Consider the following 19,835-nt stretch of genomic DNA (forward strand, 5'->3'; position numbering starts at 1 on the left):
TCCAATGCAGTGATTAACATTTGGCAATGGGACCTAAATTTTCTAGAAGATATTATTAGAATATTGCTGCTATAAATTCTATATGTAACAGACAATATTCTAACAGATACAAAAAATAGCGATAAATTTTTGTTGTGACACCTAGAAATCTACCTATATCAGCAAGACATTTTTTTGAGTGATAATTTCTCGTATCAATCAAAAAATGGATCGCGTAAAGTGAGATTATTTTCTTTTTGCGAGTGTATAATGTAAACGTATATTATTGCGATGCGTATAGCAAAGTAGTATTAGTTAATTCGTATTCATTGTATGCGTACAATATTTCTCGCATACTGTGACTTTTTTACAATTATTAGCGAGAGCACTCACCTTACTGCGCTTGCTGCTGCTCTGCTACTGCAAGCTACTTCCATCTTTTTCGCAGCTTCTACGACTGCACACAACCACTGCTCCCAACGGCCGGAGAAACACAACACTCGAGAAACACACGACACTTGAAAAAAGCAAACGAGATAAATCTTAAAAAGCGCAAAAACCAGCATTTCGATCCGCGATTCGTCTCATTATTAGCGCGTATTTTCATCGTAGATCGACGTCATCGTGTGATTACATCATTCGCGTATGTGTTTCTATAATACGGGAAACTTTCGTATAACATCGCTCACCGGTTTTAAAAGAAAATTGGTAAATCTGCATTTTAGCTTCTTTACAGCTCTCGTGCGACTACACGTCCATCGCTTTCAAAAAAGCCGGAGAAATACAATACCCGAGAGACACCCGACACTTGAAATACATACATAAACAAAGGATTAAGGTTCGGAGAGCGCGAAGGTAAATACATATTTCGATCCGTGACGTCGTCTCACTTCACTGCGCGTCTTTATCGATTACCGTACATTATGATTGGTCACTTGCGTTCGTATTTCTAAGATTCCCCAGCATCGTCCGCTGATTTCAAGAGAGTCGAGTATCGACGACACAAGAAATTTTAAAAATAACTAAGATATAATGTATGTACGTAATATGTTATACATGTGATTAAATTACTCTCTAGGATATTAAATTATCTAAACATTCTCTTATATAAATAAATATTTATATATAGAAGTATTATGTAAAATACACACGAGACTAGATGCCCGCGTTAAATTTTTTACTAAACGTGTGTACGAATGACGTGACATGTCGTTCGCGCCGGACTATTTTGATAGTTTGTAGTGCGCAGCGTAGCTTTCAGAAGAACTAACATTTACACGGTAAGATCGCATATATGGTATTCTCTCTGCATAGCGAATAATAGAAAAGATATTATTGAGTGTGTCGCGAGAGGACGAACGACGGGAAAGTATATACATATATCGTATGCGTATAGTGAGGTCGCATGCGTTGCGTTCCACAGGTGTCTAATGATTGTGATTAGCGTCATTTTTGCTGTAATAGGATCGTTTATATACGCATTGATTAAAATTATAAACGCTATTGACAAGAAGCTTGAGATTTTAAGGTAAGTGTCGTAACGGGCGTCGCGAGCATTTTATAGGTTAACTTTTCAATCTAAAAGACTGTACGTCGGCATCTCTCTTTTGACTCATGTGAACGTTTATTTTAAAGACTTTTTACGTTGCTAAACGTCATGTTTAATAAGATTTTTGACTCTTATTTGTTTATTTAATTATTTTTCAGTATGGAGAAGCAATCAAAGTTGTCTTTGAAAAGAAACCGCTATCATCAGGCTCATGTCACAAATGATGTTCCAGTGGAGATATCAGATGATGAGAGCTCTGACTCATCATCGAATCCACAGTCAAATATAGAACAAGTAAACTTTACAAACACAAGTCATGGAGTGGCTGATATTTCAAATGATGCGACAAATAGTTTAAATCCTGCATGCAGTTTGAAACATATACATGATATATCAGACGATTTAAGTAGCGATGAAGATGTTGTTGTAATTGACATGCCTAATACCTCTAAGAATACCCAATCAATGTTTAATTGGAAGAAAACGAGCTTTGCTTATGCGCCAAGCTGTCAAAACGACAACTCTTCTGTTAATATATTGCATGATTCAAGACTTGAAAAGGAAATGCCTGGAGAAGTATCAAGCAAAAGACAAAAACTGAGGTCTGATTTGACAAGTTTAAGTGATGATGATTTAGCGAGCTTGAACAAGGAAGAATCTTCGCCATCTAAAGTTACGATACAACATAATATAATGATTGCAGGAACTAAAGTCACATTGCCTGTCGAGCCATACCCATGCCAGAAAGCAGTGATGAATAGTGTGAGTATTATAATTCTGTGATTATTGTTGTAACGTTGTTATTATAATTTTATTAATTATATTGAAAATTATATGTACAGCTTATCAAAGGATGTACTAAGGAGCAGCACTGTCTCTTGGAAAGCCCTACTGGTAGCGGTAAGACTCTGGCTCTTCTCTGCGGAGCTTTGGCATGGCAAGAGCAATACAGGGGTGAGTTTATGACCAATGTATTATCACATATTAGATATATAACAAGAGTTTAAAGCAAGAGCATGAAAATTTCTGAATTATCACTTGTCATCGAAATTTTTATGTAATTTGTTCTGTCCATTAACGAGATTATTATGTTTCATAATTAAACGACAGGATAATCCGCGGATTTTTTCGCAACTTATTCGCGCGTCAAATTATAAATATAAAAGCTCCAAGTGCATGCGAATTGGTGGATCGAATGGTGCCTGCTCTCGCGCGATTCATCATATGATATTCATTAATTTTCCACCAATCGTGCTCGTGCAGCGCTTTCTGCGCCACGATTATGTCTGCCTCTAAGATTTATCACGGAGCTTCGCAAAAATCTCGTTTTGTCGTTGTGCCGCGTCTCGTGACAGCTGGTCGTTAACGTAAACCGTTTTAGCGACTTCTGTCTCGCTATACACCTGCATATATACGCGCGCCCACAGCGATAGCTCTCGTCAGATTTTTGACTGTCGTGTGAATTTTGGAAATTAGAAAGGGGCCGAGCCACCATCTATCTATTTCGCTTGTCTTCCCTTTGCCTCGCGGCCGGATATCGCCCTTATTAAAGTTTCCCGAAGTTCGCGAACGTTTTGCTTTACCTCGTCAGAACTTTAAAAGTCTTCCGGATAATTTCTCAAGGCGTGTCACCGCGATGTCAGGCGTTTGTCGCGCTCGTCAGCCGATTAGTTCCGCAATCTTTATTTTATACGTCGATGTTACTCCCTATTTATATACTATATTATATTTTTTATAAGAGTACATATATATATAAAAAACTTATTTGAAGAATTCTATAAGTTTTCTACAAGAGGAGTTTGCATGCTAGCATGACAATATCGAAAGCGCATTCTTATTTGAAACGGCAAATTTATCTATCGGCATTTTGCATTTAATCCATTAATGCGAGCGAAATTAAATATCATATATCGCGCAGACATTAATTTATATGATTTTTTCTCAATGAGATAGTATAAAAATTAATCCAGCGCTCATGTTGCATTAATGCACGGATCGTAAATATTGCGCGATTTTCACGCATAAGCGCCGCTTTGCACCGAATGATGGTTTCAAGCATATTTAGCTGTACACGGAAAGAAGGCGCGGATTTTCTCGTTTCTTCGCCGAGAGAGAAAGCTATTCGGATCGTTAGCGGTTTCTTGGCTATTATGATATTAATTTAAATTATTCAACCATTCATGCGCACACAACACCGTCGTAATAATCGTTACGATCTGGAGTCGCGCTGGTAATTCCGACTTTGCACGCGTGCATGCAGCTAATTGTTCGCAATTCTCGTGCAATTTCTAAACAATTAGATTTACCTTCGCAATGCGCGATGTCTCGTCCCGTCCTCGCTCGTACCAGTCTACGAAAAACAACGGGACAAACATAATTGTCTTTCCTTATGATAATGCGACTACAATATAATTTCGTACAACGTCATGTTCGATTGCCGCGTTACCTTATTTCCAGCGACAAAATATTGGTGTCTATTGATGTTTATGGCAAATATTGCCAAAAATGCAGCTCACAAATCACTGTAAAACATAGCAGTCTATAATGCATTATATATAACGAACGTATTTGAAACAATTTTATATCTTACATTTTGGTGAAAAATTTTCTGGTTTAGCTAATCAAAATTTTGCCTGAATTTTTATATTGTACGTGTTTAATTTAGATTGACATCCTCTATAACAACAAACGTGAAAGTTCATCGAAATTAATCGTTACTTTGCCGGAGTATAATTTCATTGACCTTAAAGCCGCCTTGTCTAAAAGTCGTATTATCGCTCGTAATGCAAGATCTATTAACCATCAACACGATCGATAATCATTGCTTACTTTGCCGGAAAGTTTCGATGGAGACGCGTTTCCGCGACTATAGCCTTTTTTTGCGCTCCAATTCTCGTGCAATTTCTAAACAATTAGATTTACCTTCGCAATGCGCGATGCCTCGTCCCGTCCTCGCTCGTACCAGTCTACGAAAAACACAACGGGACAAACATAATTGTCTTTCCTTATGATAATGCGACTACAATATAATTTCGTACAACGTCATGTTCGATTGCCGCGTTACCTTATTTCCAGCGACAAAATATTGGTGTCTATTGATGTTTATGGCAAATATTGCCAAAAATGCAGCTCACAAATCACTGTAAAACATAGCAGTCTATAATGCATTATATATAACGAACGTATTTGAAACAATTTTATATCTTACATTTTGGTGAAAAATTTTCTGGTTTAGCTAATCAAAATTTTGCCTGAATTTTTATATTGTACGTGTTTAATTTAGATTGACATCCTCTATAACAACAAACGTGAAAGTTCATCGAAATTAATCGTTACTTTGCCGGAGTATAATTTCATTGACCTTAAAGCCGCCTTGTCTAAAAGTCGTATTATCGCTCGTAATGAAAGATCTATTAACCATCAACACGATCGATAATCATTGCTTACTTTGCCGGAAAGTTTCGATGGAGACGCGTTTCCGCGACTATAGCCTTTTTTTGCGCTCTCGCCGAACGAGCAGCTGAATTAGCCAGAATCGCTCAGTGGGATGGTTTATCGTACGATCCCATCTTAATATTCCGCAAGGAAATCGTGGCGAATGTCGCGATTGATCGAAGAGCAATTACGTCGGAACATGAAAACGACATTATTTACTATTCACTGGGAGAATTACTTTCTTGATACGAATAATTTGAAATATTATTGTGGAGATGTGGAGATATTTTTTCGATATTATGTAATTCGATTCCAACAAAATATCGTTTGGTTTTATATAACTGGATTTTACAATATGTTGGTGAAATTTATTGATACTTCGATATCCGAGAGCTACATTTGTTACAAAACATTGGTTGGAGCGCATATCGCGACAATGAAACTGGAACGTCGCAAAGTATTCGATGAGGCGAACGATCGCGTGCCATTTCGCGCTGCACGAGCGGCGAATTAAATGTTCCGCGATGTTAACGTCAAATTTGCGTGAGTAACTTCGGATTCGCTGCCTGCGCGAAAAACGACGTAGGACGGACGGACGGACAGAACGTCTTCGAGACGTATACTGGAAAAGACAGCACGAACCGTCGTCGCCTCCCGAAATTACGGACAGGTCCTCCCCGGGCTTTATTCTCGTCATCGTGACATCGCATTACAAACCGACAAATTCAATTACAAACCGAAAATTATCGAACATGCGAAAATTCTTTTTCTACATGACAATACTTTTGCAATGGATCGCTAAATTCTGATATTCAATAATAATCCCTTTGCTGATCGCGTTAGTATCATTTTTTATTTATCGAACAATGTCGCATGTATGTATATTATGCTATTTGATTAAATAATGATATAGAATTTAAATCGATATTCGATTTGCCGTGACAATAGCAAGTTAATAAATATGAGTTATAAACAGGATAAAAAAGTACGAGATATGATCGCTTCTAATTTTAATTTGGTATATAAGTAGAATCTAGAATTTGCATGATATTGCATGATTAGAATTTATATATTTCTAAAAGAACGTTTGAGTAAAAATTGCACTTCACATGTATGTCGGTCGCACTACGTTTTGACGAAGAATATCACGCGTAGCTAATTATCTATCTGTGATTTACGACTCGCTCTTAGTTTGTCGATGCGCATTCTTAATTAAGCAAATCAGAATAGAGCGATTCGATGGAAATTAGTCATGATACCGATTTTCGCGTGTGTACGGCAAGGATGCGTGCGTAGGTGTGCCGCTTTGCACGACATCCTGCTTTTCCCAGTTATAATTTGCTTTATGCTTTAAACCTGGCGCTGTCACGCTCTGCCGGAGGTCGAGTGGTACTGCTAGCCGCCAAACTGTAAACTTACCTCGTTGGAGAGCCGCATAAATTAGGTCCTCGAAAGGGAATAGAGAATTTTCTGGCGGTTTAATCGATACCGTCGTTGCTGTCGATGTTGGAGGTTTGCTTCGACATTTACATTAGTTTTCTTTTAAAACCATAATTAATCCATTTAGAGATATATATAGACAAAGTCGAATAGATGTGATATATGGGAAATATTTTATTTCTAAGCTTTGGAAAGAGTTATATCTATCGACTTCGTATTCACTGTAAGGCGTTGATAGAAAGGAAACGCGAAACTTGAGGAATCATCCTCAAATCCGTATAATCACTTGGTTTAAGCGCATGGGATTCACGGACCGCGTGCCAGCCATAGCGCTCGATTAGCTTGACGCAACATTTACCGGAGAATTCGAAAAACTTAAATCGTTCGTAGAACGGAGGAGCGTGATGCGCCGCTTTCGATGGAAGATGGGAAGGGAGGAGGGACATCGAGAGGGTCGGACGAATAAATTTCGAAAGTTTATCGCGGAATCGCATGCCGGCTAATGTCACTTTATTACTAGTAGAAGACGACGGCAACGCGCGGAGACAGGTCGCGAGGAGGGATCTCAGGGGGAGAGAGAAAGAGAGGGACCGCGGGAAGGATAAGTTCGAAATAACTGGCAGCGACGAGACCCATTGTGCGGCAGGAAACTTGGGAAGTCATAATAATTATCGGCGAACGCGGAATTATATATTGTGTCCCTGTGGCAGCCTGTCGTCGTCGTCCTCGTCGTCGTCGTCGCCGTGAATCGTCTTTGCGCCTCAGCATGCAACTCCGACTGAATATGCAGCTACGTGCTCTGTGACGTTCTGACATTAATAATGCGCGGGGGATCCGCCTTTTATGCTGGAGGTACCAACCGTGGTACCATCGTCGTGGACTCTTCCCAGAAGGAGCTCACCGATCGTGCCATTTCGCTCTTGCACAATCCGCGAGGGGGAGAGTGTCCCTGGGTATTTTTTAAGGAGAGCAGGAGAGCTATCGCGGTATCGTGTCTGTATCGGTTTAATATAAATTTTGCTCATGTACACGCTCGCATAAAGGCTTAATATAGATATTGCTATAATTAATGATAAATTATTGATGGTTACATATATTATTTACAATGTGATACAAAGTTACTTCTCTGTCAAATTTCATCTCTGAATGTTTTCTTCAACTTTCATTCTTGCTTGTCTCAGCTGGAGTAAAATAATTGACGCTTCGCACGCGCGATGAATCTTTCGAAATCGAATCTAAACTCCTTATCGCTCCTTCTTTTATACGAATCTCTCCGCGATTAGCGAGATGCGCGAGAGGAGGAAAAGGAGAGATAGAGAAACCTGGAACGGGTAGCTCCGGAATGGTGCAGAGCTACCCGCAGAGCACGCTACTTGCTGCGGCAGCTTCGCGAGCGAAAGACAAAGGAAGGCTCACGCTTTCATCCGTGCCGACATTAAGGCACCTACCGTATATGCCCTTTCGGAACACAATAAGGTCCGCATGCGGGTCCAACGGATCTCACGTCTCCTGTGTACACGTATACCCTTCTCACAATGAGAATCTCCTTTTTCCTACCCCCTTCCCGCGCCCTTTTATTCCTCCTTCAGGGGAGTTCTCCTTCGACGGCTATGCACTTCGGTCCCGAATTCCAGAGCAACGGATTATCGAAGCGCCAGCGTGCGCGTCGCGAAGATACTCGACGGGCCATAAAATATTCCGGTGCGTCATCCGCGAGCGATAATAAAGCCGGGGCGAAATTGATTTCGTCGCTAATGAGCCGCCCGATTATTTTGCGGGACCATCGGTGCCGTCGCGTTTCGATGGAGAAGAACCGTTTTTAACTTTTTGGCGAGAAAAAGGTTCGTCGTCTCGCCTCATTTTCCTTACGACCGTTTCAAAAATTTCAAAACGTGATAATACTGACGCGAGCTATGCGCTTTTCGTGCATGCATCCTAGGATTATTCTTACGCAAGAACGTAGTGCCGACCGATAATAGGACGCCGTTGAGCTCTCGCAAGAACGAAAAGTCTTGCCCGGTTCCTGGATAAGCGAATAAGATAAGGGACCCCCCAAAGGTACGGCGTGCGCCGCCAGTTCCCAACCAGTCCTGAACCTCTCTCTCGGGTGGTCCACGACGTTCCTTTGCCTCTCCGCGCTTCTTCTTTTATATTGGCTTTCCTTCCTTCCTTCTCTCTGTATCTCGCTTTTACCGCGGCTCGTTCCGCGACGGCGTTCTCGGCTGCTTCCGGTTACATCTCACGATTTTGTGCAACTGCAAATCGACGAGGATCAGAAAATTGCTCTTAAATTTTATCTGGTATCTCGGTGTGCGAGTTGTCATTGATTCGTGTGATGAGAAAAATAATCTAGTAATAAAATTAATTAAATTACATATAAAAATGTAGATAATTAATTTCAATAAAAACATAATACAGCCGATATCTTATAGCTCTTTTTGTCGAGTGAATTAACATTTCGAAGGAAGTTGAGGACTTTCATATTTGAGAGATACTGAAGTAATTAAATAATATTATAAATATTGCATTTTTCTTCCATATTTGGTTATTTGAAACATTGAATTATTATCGCAAAGCGAAGAGCACGCGATCGAATAGTCGCGATTGCACGATGGTCGATAGGAGCGCGACAACGATCCTCCTCCTCTCTTCCGAGAAAGGATCCGCGATTCAAAAAGCGCCGCCCTTGCGAATTCCAGACGACCCGCGATCTTACATAATTCCACATGCTCGGCAAGACCGCCCGCCGTCCTGGAATCGTCCCTTTCAGAATTTCCAGGATCCCGCTAACGATTCCGGATATTCCGACTGCAGGATGGATAATCTAAGTCTTCGATTCTCGGCTTCCAGGACTTTGCTCGCTTATTCAATTTTCAAACGTGTGCAAATTAGACGAACTGGCAAAAACATTTCGTAATTTGTTTCGTTGACATCGTGTCTGCTGTTTTTTTCGTTTGTAATATATTAAATAGCAATCTAGTTCGATTTTTTTTAATAATTTGCAATCCATATTGTGTGAATTATTTTATAATATTACATATATATAAATAAAGTAAATATATAATTTTCTTATAATTTTTATATATATTTTATACAAATTTGAAACTTTCAATATTAATAGATGCTGATAGATAAAACGTGAATAAAACGCGTGTAAATAAAACACCTTGATCTCTTAGCGCCGGATAATTTGAAGCAAGCGCGAACTCGCGGAACACGCTCGTTCGACGAATTCGGCTGCGCATTCCCCGATGTAATTCACGTGGAATCGATCGGGCATGGGCACTTTTCGTTCGGGCGGAAATGTTTCTCGTAGATAAATCGCGGGCGCCAGGCGCCCCCGGGCGTGTCGGGAATCGTTTGCCACCGTTTCGCCAATCTCGTCGACGCCTCTTTTAAAATAAAGTTCGATCGATCCGTTATTTTTCATCCTTTATACGATATTTAGCATTTTTTAGTCGGATAAACTCGATAAAAAATAATATAGCAGTACAACAATGAGATAATCAGCCACGGTAATTTACTTTAAATAAAAATAAACGGGGATCTTTTGCATATGTTTTATAATGCTTATGTTATCAGAAAAAAAAGAAAACCATTTTGCTATATATATGTATATATAGTAAAATATTGCTTTGTACAGATAAGATGTATTATGTTTATATTTTTTTCCATGTTATTTGAGGATTTCATAACTTAATATTTTCAATATTATATTTTCTAGAATTCCATATATTTTTACATAAAAAAAACCGGGAAACACCACTGTCTCTGACATACATATAATATACAAATTTGATGTTCGATAACGTTGTATTTCCCGTCATTGTCGGTATCTCCTATTTTTCATCGCCCGACATGCAGGTACAAAAAGAGAATGCGGGAACGGAAGTAAATATAGATAGGACAATATAAGGTGACAGGGAGAAGGGAGAGATGCACTCTCGAACGCTTAGTTAAGTGCGGAAACTCCCGCGCATTCTGCATCGCGTGCACTTCTTTAGCTCTTCTGGGTATACAAATTTATAGCGTACATACGCACAAACAATATGCGTGCGCACGGCGTTAAACAAAAGCCGCCTGTGTGCGTGCGTGCGTGTGCCGATCATGAATATGTACGGGTCTTTTTACTGAAGATACGTGCGTGTCCTTTTTGCCCCGCGCGGCTCGTGTGTGCGTGCAAGATCAAAGGATGCCGCCCTCTTCCCTCTTCATCCCCCCCCCCCGTCTCATACATACGCACACACAAATATGCGTTTTCTCTCCTTTTTATCTTACTCTCTGTCTTTCGTTCTTTTCTCTCTTGTCTCTCTTTATTTCTGCATACGTAGATTACGCGACCGTGTCCTCCACTTCGTACCCGACCGCCTCTCCTGTTCTCCTTACGGCGTATGGGATCACGACGCGGTGCGATCGAGTGTGCGTAACGTTTATCAGTGGATGTGACGATAATCTCTTTGTTGCTGTATTAATAACTTTTCGAAATATCATGCGGCTTCGCAGTAGAATACCGCCATAATGCAAACGATTACGCATGTATACCGTTAAGCGTAAATATAAATGTGCAGAAGGCAGGAATATGTCGTTGAAAAATTGTTGACTGTTGCGATCTGAACTTTTTTGTCTTTATGAGATTAATTTTTTAATCTAAATATAAATTTTAATGTGATGTGAGAATGCAAAACTAAGAAACTTTTTTTCTGTTTTACAGACATATTATGTACATGGTACATAATACTTTTATGTTAGATATACAGGGTGAATCACTAAAGTTACAAGTTAATATTTCTGAAATTGAACGAGATATGAAATTCTCATTTTCCAGCGACCGTTTGGTATCGAAGCAGGCATTCGACGCAAAAATGGAACTTTGCACTACAGTTATACTGCAAGAAAATAAGGATTTCATATCTTCTTCAGTTTCAGAAATATTAGCCTGTAACATGTTTAATGATATTTACCCTGTATAATTATCGATTTTAATTGTGGACGAAGAATTATTATTTATTGCCAATTATTATTTATGTAACAGATATAATTCTCGAAAATATCAAATCAACTAAATTAACTCTCAATGTTAATTTCGCGGGAATTCTGATCACACGGTCTTCACCGGCACGCTGGGGCAATCTTTTTTTTTTTGTTAAAGTGTGAGCTAACCGACGCGTGAAATCACACATAAACGAGGTGAGAGTATTCCCGGCGAGCGTTTAGGCAAAAAGGTCGGATTTATTGAAGCTTGAAGCGGAAGTCCGAAGGCGGTGTTCGAATCGACCTCGGCTTAAACGAGAATACCGAGTACCGAGAAGGCATTCAGCCAATAATGCGCCCACGAGCGCAAAGAATTTCTCGTTACGCGCGCGTCAGCGGGCCGGGAAGGAAGTGAATGCTAATTAATGACTCTTAATTCTCTTAATTGGTCGTTACAAACGCCGCCGATCGCGGTTGTCGTCCACGAGCATACACTGAGCCCGTAGCCTCTTCATTCGATTGTTGTTACTATTGTTACTATTGTAATTTTCCTCGGAATAATCGACCCTCCCCCCCCCTTGTTTCCCACACTTGAGCATCTTTACCCGAGATAAAGTCCATCCATTCGGTATGCGATTAATTGCAAAAGGAGACAACAATCTCCATTTGGTTTTGCAAGGAGAATGATGGACTTCGTGGCTCCATCTGCGAGCGAATGTCGGAAATGTCTGGGATACGATTTAGCTGAGACACAAACCCGCTATATCGGGTGGCTTGAGAAAAGAAAGAAAACAGAATCCTATATACTGTATAATAATCGTATAAAAAATATGTATGTCTTTCGTGACAATATTGAAGTTTTTAGATGTATTCACAATTCTACAATTTAAAATCCAAATTTTCGCTAGTTAGAAAAGAATAGAATGAAGTACGGAAAAAGTCTCGCAATATTATTATTCTTTCGTATATTTATTCACTCTGTTAAGAATGAAACGCAGTGATAATGTTATAAAAGAAATCTATTCATATTGTTCTATCTCGGTATTGTTCTTTAGAAATAGAACGAGAGAAAAAAAAAAGAGAGCGAATATCGCTTATGCTTGAATAACAATGTCCCTCTTTCTTGTTTCTTGTATTTATTTTATCTTTGCATCTTCTTCCACTTGTCGCGAAATGCATTAACGAATTCGCCGAGTCTTTAAAAATATTTATCGCTTTTATCTTCTTTATTCATCATTGATAATATTCATCATCAAACAGATTTCTTGCTGGTTAAAGGGTTTTGTTGCAATTCTACATATCGATGCGAAATTATTACACGCATTTCCATATTTTACGAAGCAAACAGAAGAGTGTTTACATTTCTTGATTATTCATATAAAATCCATTATGCATTAAGTTAGATAGCAAGACAAACATGAAACGCACATTTACACACATAACTACAGAACTTATTTATTGTTTGAAATTATTTATGTATAATCGAATAGGAGGGTTATTTATGTGTATTGTTTTTATTATGCAAATATGATTGTAAAATAATTTGTAGAAAGTAGGTCTCTTTAATAAACGGAAAGACCTGCAAAATTATTCAGAATATCTCAAAGTATCTCAAATTACTCCATAATTATCGAATAAGAGACGATAAGAGAAATTGGAGGAAGAGAAGAGGCGAACAACAGCGACGACGAGATCGCGGGATGCCAACGGTTGTAATATTATCTTCGTTCGCCATATGACAGAAATGTTCGTGATGTAACGCCGTGGACGGGGTGAGGTTGGGGGGGGGGAAGAGTGTAAGAACGAGAAGATCGAAATGACTTCTCGTCATGGGCGGGTGCAATGCGACTCTCGCGACGACGCCAACGACGACGATGACGACGACGACGACGACGACGACGATGACGACGACGACGATGACGACGACGACGACGACGACAATGCGAAATTAAAAATGCGCCTGGAAGCGAACGGGTACGAAAGGAGGCGAGAGCGGAATGAAGCGGGCGTGGGCTTTCGTGCTTGGGCTTCCATCCGTGGGCTCGCGATGTGGAAAACAATGCCGGGAATCCGCGTCAATGCGCTCTTCATGCGACATTGCATCGACGAAGACGATGAGGAGGACTTCCTCGTGATGCTTATACTGTTCCCTCTCATCTCTACCAAATTGGTATGCATTTACTGCTGATGCATTCGTCAAATTTTTGCGTAAGTGACAAGACGTGAAAGGCATTTTAAAAGAGATATAATGTTCCATTAAAGAAAAAAATAATATTTGATTTACTAGAAGAAATTAATTTAATTACTATTTTTTTTTCCGTTAATAAATATGTTAAGGAACATACCCACATCGTATGTTTTTCAAAGTATTTAGAGTGATAAGCGATACTCTGAGTATATAAGAAATACTCTGTTGGAAATGTGAAAACAAGTTTGATATGGAAGACTGGTACATTTTCGAATACAATGACAGTGTTTGCAACAACTTTAATAAATATCGCTCAAGGCGAAGGTATATAATAATACGATAAACACGATGAATAACGATATCATCTCCCCAATTACGCGCGACGTATTTTTTATTGTCACATATTATCTTCCCCTCGACTTCGCTACCTTCTCGTCGACTCTTCTTTTCGCTTTTCGATGGTTCTCCGTTCTCTGACACTTTATGCGCATATATGCCCGCGCTCCTATATGGGAATGTAAGGCGGGTATGTATGCATCCAGTGATACTCTCCGTGTATACTAGACGAAACCGCCTCGCGTCGCGGCTCTAATTAACCGATTCTCATTATGTAGTCGCGTTATACGAGGCTGCGTTTAATGAGACCACCAGTATATCGTACAGCTTCTCTTCCTCTCTGTCTCCCCAACTATTTCTATCCCTTTTGCAATAGCAATGCGTCGTTCTCTGTAGCCTCTCTTTCTCTCTCGGTCCACATCTCGCTCGGCCGCTTTGTGTCACAGCGAAACGATCGCCTTCCGTCGTGGGTGGTGATGGATTTTTTACACAAAGAGGAGTAGTAGACCAAGGTGGGAGAAACGCGTGCCTTGCGACGTAGATGGAGAAGAGAATTTACCGCGAGTACCCGGTATCGATCTCACGAGTCGGAGCGAATCCTCTGTCGAAACACCGACTGTATTTATGTATCGTCACAATGGTAACTTTTTCCACGGGCCGATTTTAGCGTATGTTAATGTGTGCACGATTACAATCTTTTTAGTACAATAATATACCATAATAGAGTAGAACCGGCGCATGAGCGCTTAATTTACCATATTGAATAATTAACGATGAGTAAGCAAGAATAAATAGGATAATTGTCTCAAGAATTTCCTTAAAATCAGAGCTTTCATCGTTATAACGCGCTGCATCGTATTTGGTAAAACAATTTTGCTACTTTCTGTTTCCACGCTTTGCATATTATTTTCTTCTTCAATGACTTTTATTCACAACAGAACGCAATCATGAACGGTGATACGCAAAGTGCGACGTGAAAATCCGTAAAGTTGCTTTGCAGGATATAATACTTGATATTGGTCTCTCAATTATCATATATAGTATATATATGATCGCATAGGGAGATAAAAGTTATTTATATAATTTTTACATGAATAAAGTAATGTAAGAAATGATCTGCATATACGTGTGATTAGATTTTATTATTCTTTACGTGATTTCATTTCGATTCGAAAGGGACACCTAGAAATGACCGGTAAAAAATAAAGTAAAGTCTCATAACGGCACGATAAAAATATTACAATGATTTGAAATTGACATTTCGTAAATTTAAATATTTTAACAACAAATAGATTATCGCAGTACGTTGACAGTCCGATAGTCACTTATACGATGAATTTCGAACGAATATCGAGCGACGTAAAGTTGGATCGCAATTGCCGATATCGTTTACTTACCGCCGCTCTCCTTCGCCGATGCGTGGTCCAGGAAGAGGCTGCGCTCTCCGGCAATCGGTTTCTCGGGGACACGGCGTTCCGATTCGACTTCACGTTCTTTGTCGAGGAGGTGGATGGTCTCCATCGCACACAAAGTGCCCATGTACATTGTCCTTCTAGCCAGGGGGATCCTGAATTCCCATTGGGCGAAAACCGTCACAAGTACCACGCCCATCGGACCTTCTATAGAGACTCACCTATACCCATGAGTCTTCGAAGAGATTCTCTCTTCCTCTCCCTTTTCCCTTCTCTCTCGCTCTTCTCTTTTCCTTCTCTCTTGCTCTTCTCTTTTCTTTCCTGCTTCTCTTTCTCTCTCTCTCTCTCTCTCTCTCTCTCTCCCTCTCCCCTTCTATCTCTCTATCTCTCCTTTGCTCCATGTCTCGTCGTCGAGAAGAGACGAAGCTTCTGTATGCTTCCGCCGATGTGTACACACGTGCGTGTCGGCAGACACGCGGGAGAACTCGCGCGCGCCATGATACACATGCATGACTCGTTGCACTCCAACTCTCTTTCTAGTCCAAGTTCCTGCCCTCTTTCTCCACATCTTTCTATGCAGTTCTCTCCCCTCTTTCGGCTCGTACACACTTGCTCTTGCTGCTTCACTACGAGCGCGGTCTCTATTCGCTTCCGTTTTCTAGAGAAGAGAAACAGAGAGAGAGAAACAAAGGGAGGAAAAGAGAAGAGAGAGAGAGAGAGAAAGAAGTAAAATGGGATGGAGACAGTACTCGGAGAAGAGGATGAGTTACCTCTAACGGAGGGTACTACTTGCTCGCACTACCCTCCGAGAAAGGCGAAGGGATGAATGAGGAGAGAGAGTATATATATATATATATATATATATATAGAATTAAATAATATAATATTTTTCAATAATGATCTGGTACTGTTTTTATGTATCATGTGAACATTTGATCAAAATTAAGCGCAACTTTCAATAATGATAAAAAATAAATTTGCGTCTAATCAGATGAAAGTAATCATAAACTTAAACCCTTTACTATGTTTATCTTATTGTTAGAAGCAAAATGAGTCTCGAAAGAGTCTGATGAGTTTTTCAAGTAGCGGTCAAGTGTGCAAAAGAAGAAAGAATCGAGCTATTTAGCTCTCTAGATTTTCGTTTAGCTAATATCACTCGCGATCTGTATCGTAATTGCATGTATTATCCCCAAAGAATCCCCAATTATTCTCTACTCTATAATGTTTTGATTAAAATTGAGAGAATTCAGAATTAAGAGTTAAGAATTGAGAATTAAAAGTTAACGACTGATAGCCGGAAGTCGAAGCTTTATGTTCTTATATTTAAATTCGTCGTGGTTTTGAATGCGAAAAAAAATTTTATACGGTATATTCAACGCGTCGTTTGGGGCGTGAATCGTGTCGCGTAATTTTTAATCACCTCCCGCGGGAAAAATCCCGCGCGACTTCATTTTGCCGACTTATATTCCGTTCCCGCGGGAGTCGAAGGGGAAGTAGCCGGGGCCTACGATCTCGATGGGAAATCTGGGCGAGCAAAAAGTCTCGTGGGATAGATACATGCGGATCTTTCCATGTACATATGAAAAGGGGAGCGGCGTAATCCGGCGACCGAGCTGCCGTGTAATACATATCGCTTCTAATGCCTTTAATTAAATATACGTGCAGGAGTCTAGGCGATCCAGTGGAGCTACGCTTCGCAAGTCATAAAATTATAATATGAAAATGCTGAGTTCCGCGTCTTTCGAAAAGGAAATAATTCAGGAATGTATTCAATCGCTCAGAAAGATCGTCGAGCGCGATCCGCGCCATATATTTGTCAGACATTCCCTGTGGCTGAAGAAATCTCAATTTTAAAATTCAAGCAAATTTCAACCGCGACATTCTCCATATAAAAGATTGCAATTTAGAAACATTATTAATTTAGAGAAAAATAATGCTGTATTATCTTTAACTCTCTATTTAAAAGATTTACGTTTTTTAAATTTTATATTATACATTATTATATATATAATCCGAGTTGGAAACATAGACGATTATATACTTTTTCTACACACTTTTATAAAGCGTATATTTGGAGTATTCATACAATGTATACTTGGTTTATTGTCCATGAAAAATTCCCTAAGATTCTCTAAAACTGTACGGTACACAGATCGAAATCGGTTCGATCGAAATCGGATCCCAAGGAAAACAAGCGAACCGGGTGGCCCTCTCACGCATTTCGGGACGTTTCTCGCTACTTTTCTACGATTGGATTTCCGATTCACGTGAATCTTATCGCCGCCGTGAAATCTCTTCGCCGTCGACAATACGCCGGAATAAAGAAGTCGGTAAGAAGAGTAGAAGAGCGGCTCTCTCGCGGCTTGATTTATCCTTGCGATCTGGAGCGAAGGATGCTGCGCGTAGGGTGCCTCACGAATTTCACGTTTTTCCCCTTCTCGCCCCACGGCCCCGACTATTTGGTACGCGAAGCAGCCCTCAGGTCAGGTTCCGTTCAAGTGTTTACGCAATAGACGCTTTTGTCCATCGAGCGATGAGCATCATTGTCTGTCCATCTGTCTGTCTGTTTACCGAATAGATATCCGCGAGTGGTAGGATAGAAAACCTTGTTCTCTCTCGTCTTCCTTTCCTCATCTCTGTTTCGCTCTTTCTCTCTCTCTTTTTCTCTTTCTTGTCGGCAGCCTCTCCAAGCTCGAAGATGTACTTTTGTGCCTTTATGAGAGAAGCTCGCCCGAGCCTCGTTCCCTCTTTTGTTCTTTGTCCGCTGCGGAGGTTTTCGTTTCCACGGTAAGGTGGGCGCGGTGGGGACAGAACGGAGAATTCTGGTACAGGATTTGGAGGATCTTTTCATCTATCTCCCGATTCTCTCTCTTCTGTCTCTCGGTTCTCCCTCTTTCTACTCCGAAGAGTTTTTGATTTCTCGGAGTGCACCCTTCGTTTCTCAAACTACCGAGACAGGTTTACCATACTGGTACCTTCCAGAGATGATGAGGACGCCAAAATCGATCTCGAGATCCTGGACGCTGTTGAGACTAAGGCTTGTTTCTAATTGGATGGACGCGCGGCTTGTCGGAGCTTCGTCGATGTCCTCGTGACCATCGACGAAGCATTCTTCCATGCGAATATAGAGCTTCAGTTCTTGCATTATCAGATCTGAAACATTAGTGTTGCGCAATTTTATTTCACCAATTTTGTAGGTACCTAGATCATTGCACGATATGATGGAGCAAGAGAATATAAGAAAAAATATAAATATATTTCTCAACGTTTTTTTTTTAAATATATATTTATAATTTTGCGCCTTGTTATGAATTATTTGAGATTTTGCGGATTATTATTTGCAGGAGAAAAATAGTTGGATTGTTGATTGCGAAATGAAAACAGTTCGCACCGCGGTGTTAACAATGAAAATAAATCGCATGCGATGCTTGTTTGCGAAAACTGAGTTTTCACATTTTTTCGTCGACAAATTGTATTTAAACAGTCGGCCGAGCGGCCGACGAGAGCTTGTCACGCCTACGTCTATATCGTCTGTATATTTTTAAAGCAAAGAAATTTGCTTTTATTGATTTTGAATTCTAAACGACGGATTACATCGAACATCAATGGAGAAGGATTTTTAATATTTACGTATATAATATATTAATTTTTTTAATGTAATATTTTTCTAATATTTTTCTATATACTTTATATATATATATATATATATATAGAAAGAGGGAGAGAGAGAAAGAGAGAAGGGGGAGTAAGAGAGAGAGAGAGAGAGAGAGAGAGAGAGAAAATTGTTCGAAAATATATATTTTCATCTACATGAAATCGTTAAGTCTCTCTTAAAAGAGCCAGTCACTTATGCCAGTATTTTTCCATCCTTAATCTAAAGTAAAAAAAGCAAATATCTAGCACCAGCACGTTTGATGCATTCAAGGGTGAAATGTCGCTTGGGCGCCATTACAGTGGCCATATTTACCTTGATCGTCAGCCTCATAGGGGGTCTGTATACTGGCGGTGTCCATACTTACCCTGTAAGTGGCGTACAGTTACTATCAAAAGCACATAATACACCGTCATGCCGGCAATAAATATCCCTTGTTATTTAGTATTATATTACAGTCGGTTATGTGGATTCTGATTGCTATCGAAATTCATGCGTATTATATTGTGCGAATATTATGAATATAGTGAAATGATATTATAAATATAGCGAAAAATAACTTTATGAAAATCGGATATTATGTAATCAGGACATATATTAAACGGAAGGATATATATAAACAGAATACTGATATTCATTTAACACACTTAATACTATGATAGGTTTCATTCATGAATTAAATAAACAAAAATTAAAAATTATTAACCTCAAGATATTTAATTTTATATCTATGTAATCATTAAACGGAAGGATATATATAAACAGAATACTGATATTCATTTAACACACTTAATACTATGATAGGTTTCATTCATGAATTTCATGAATTAAAATTAAAAATTATTAACCTCAAGATATTTAATTTTATATAAT

At 39.6% G+C, this 19,835-nt stretch overlaps 1 protein-coding gene across 3 annotated transcripts in view; it reads left to right on the forward strand.

Moving 5' to 3' along the window:
* The first annotated feature begins 1,130 nt into the window (after positions 1-1,130).
* The window catches only part of LOC115238449 (Fanconi anemia group J protein-like), a 50,471-nt gene continuing 31,766 nt past the window's right edge, over positions 1,131-19,835 (forward strand). The window contains exons 1-3 of one of the 3 annotated variants that reach the window (XM_029812293.1): positions 1,131-1,259; positions 1,687-2,290; positions 2,371-2,482. In XM_029812293.1, coding sequence (XP_029668153.1) covers positions 1,688-2,290; positions 2,371-2,482 — 715 coding nt within the window. In that variant the 5' untranslated portion in view covers positions 1,131-1,259; position 1,687. The other 2 variants (XM_029812294.1, XM_029812292.1) reach the window with 2 other exon arrangements.

The sequence above is a fragment of the Formica exsecta genome, unplaced genomic scaffold (assembly GCF_003651465.1).
Source record: "Formica exsecta isolate Colony F162 unplaced genomic scaffold, ASM365146v1 scaffold34, whole genome shotgun sequence".
In the NCBI taxonomy this organism is placed as follows: domain Eukaryota; kingdom Metazoa; phylum Arthropoda; class Insecta; order Hymenoptera; family Formicidae; genus Formica; species Formica exsecta.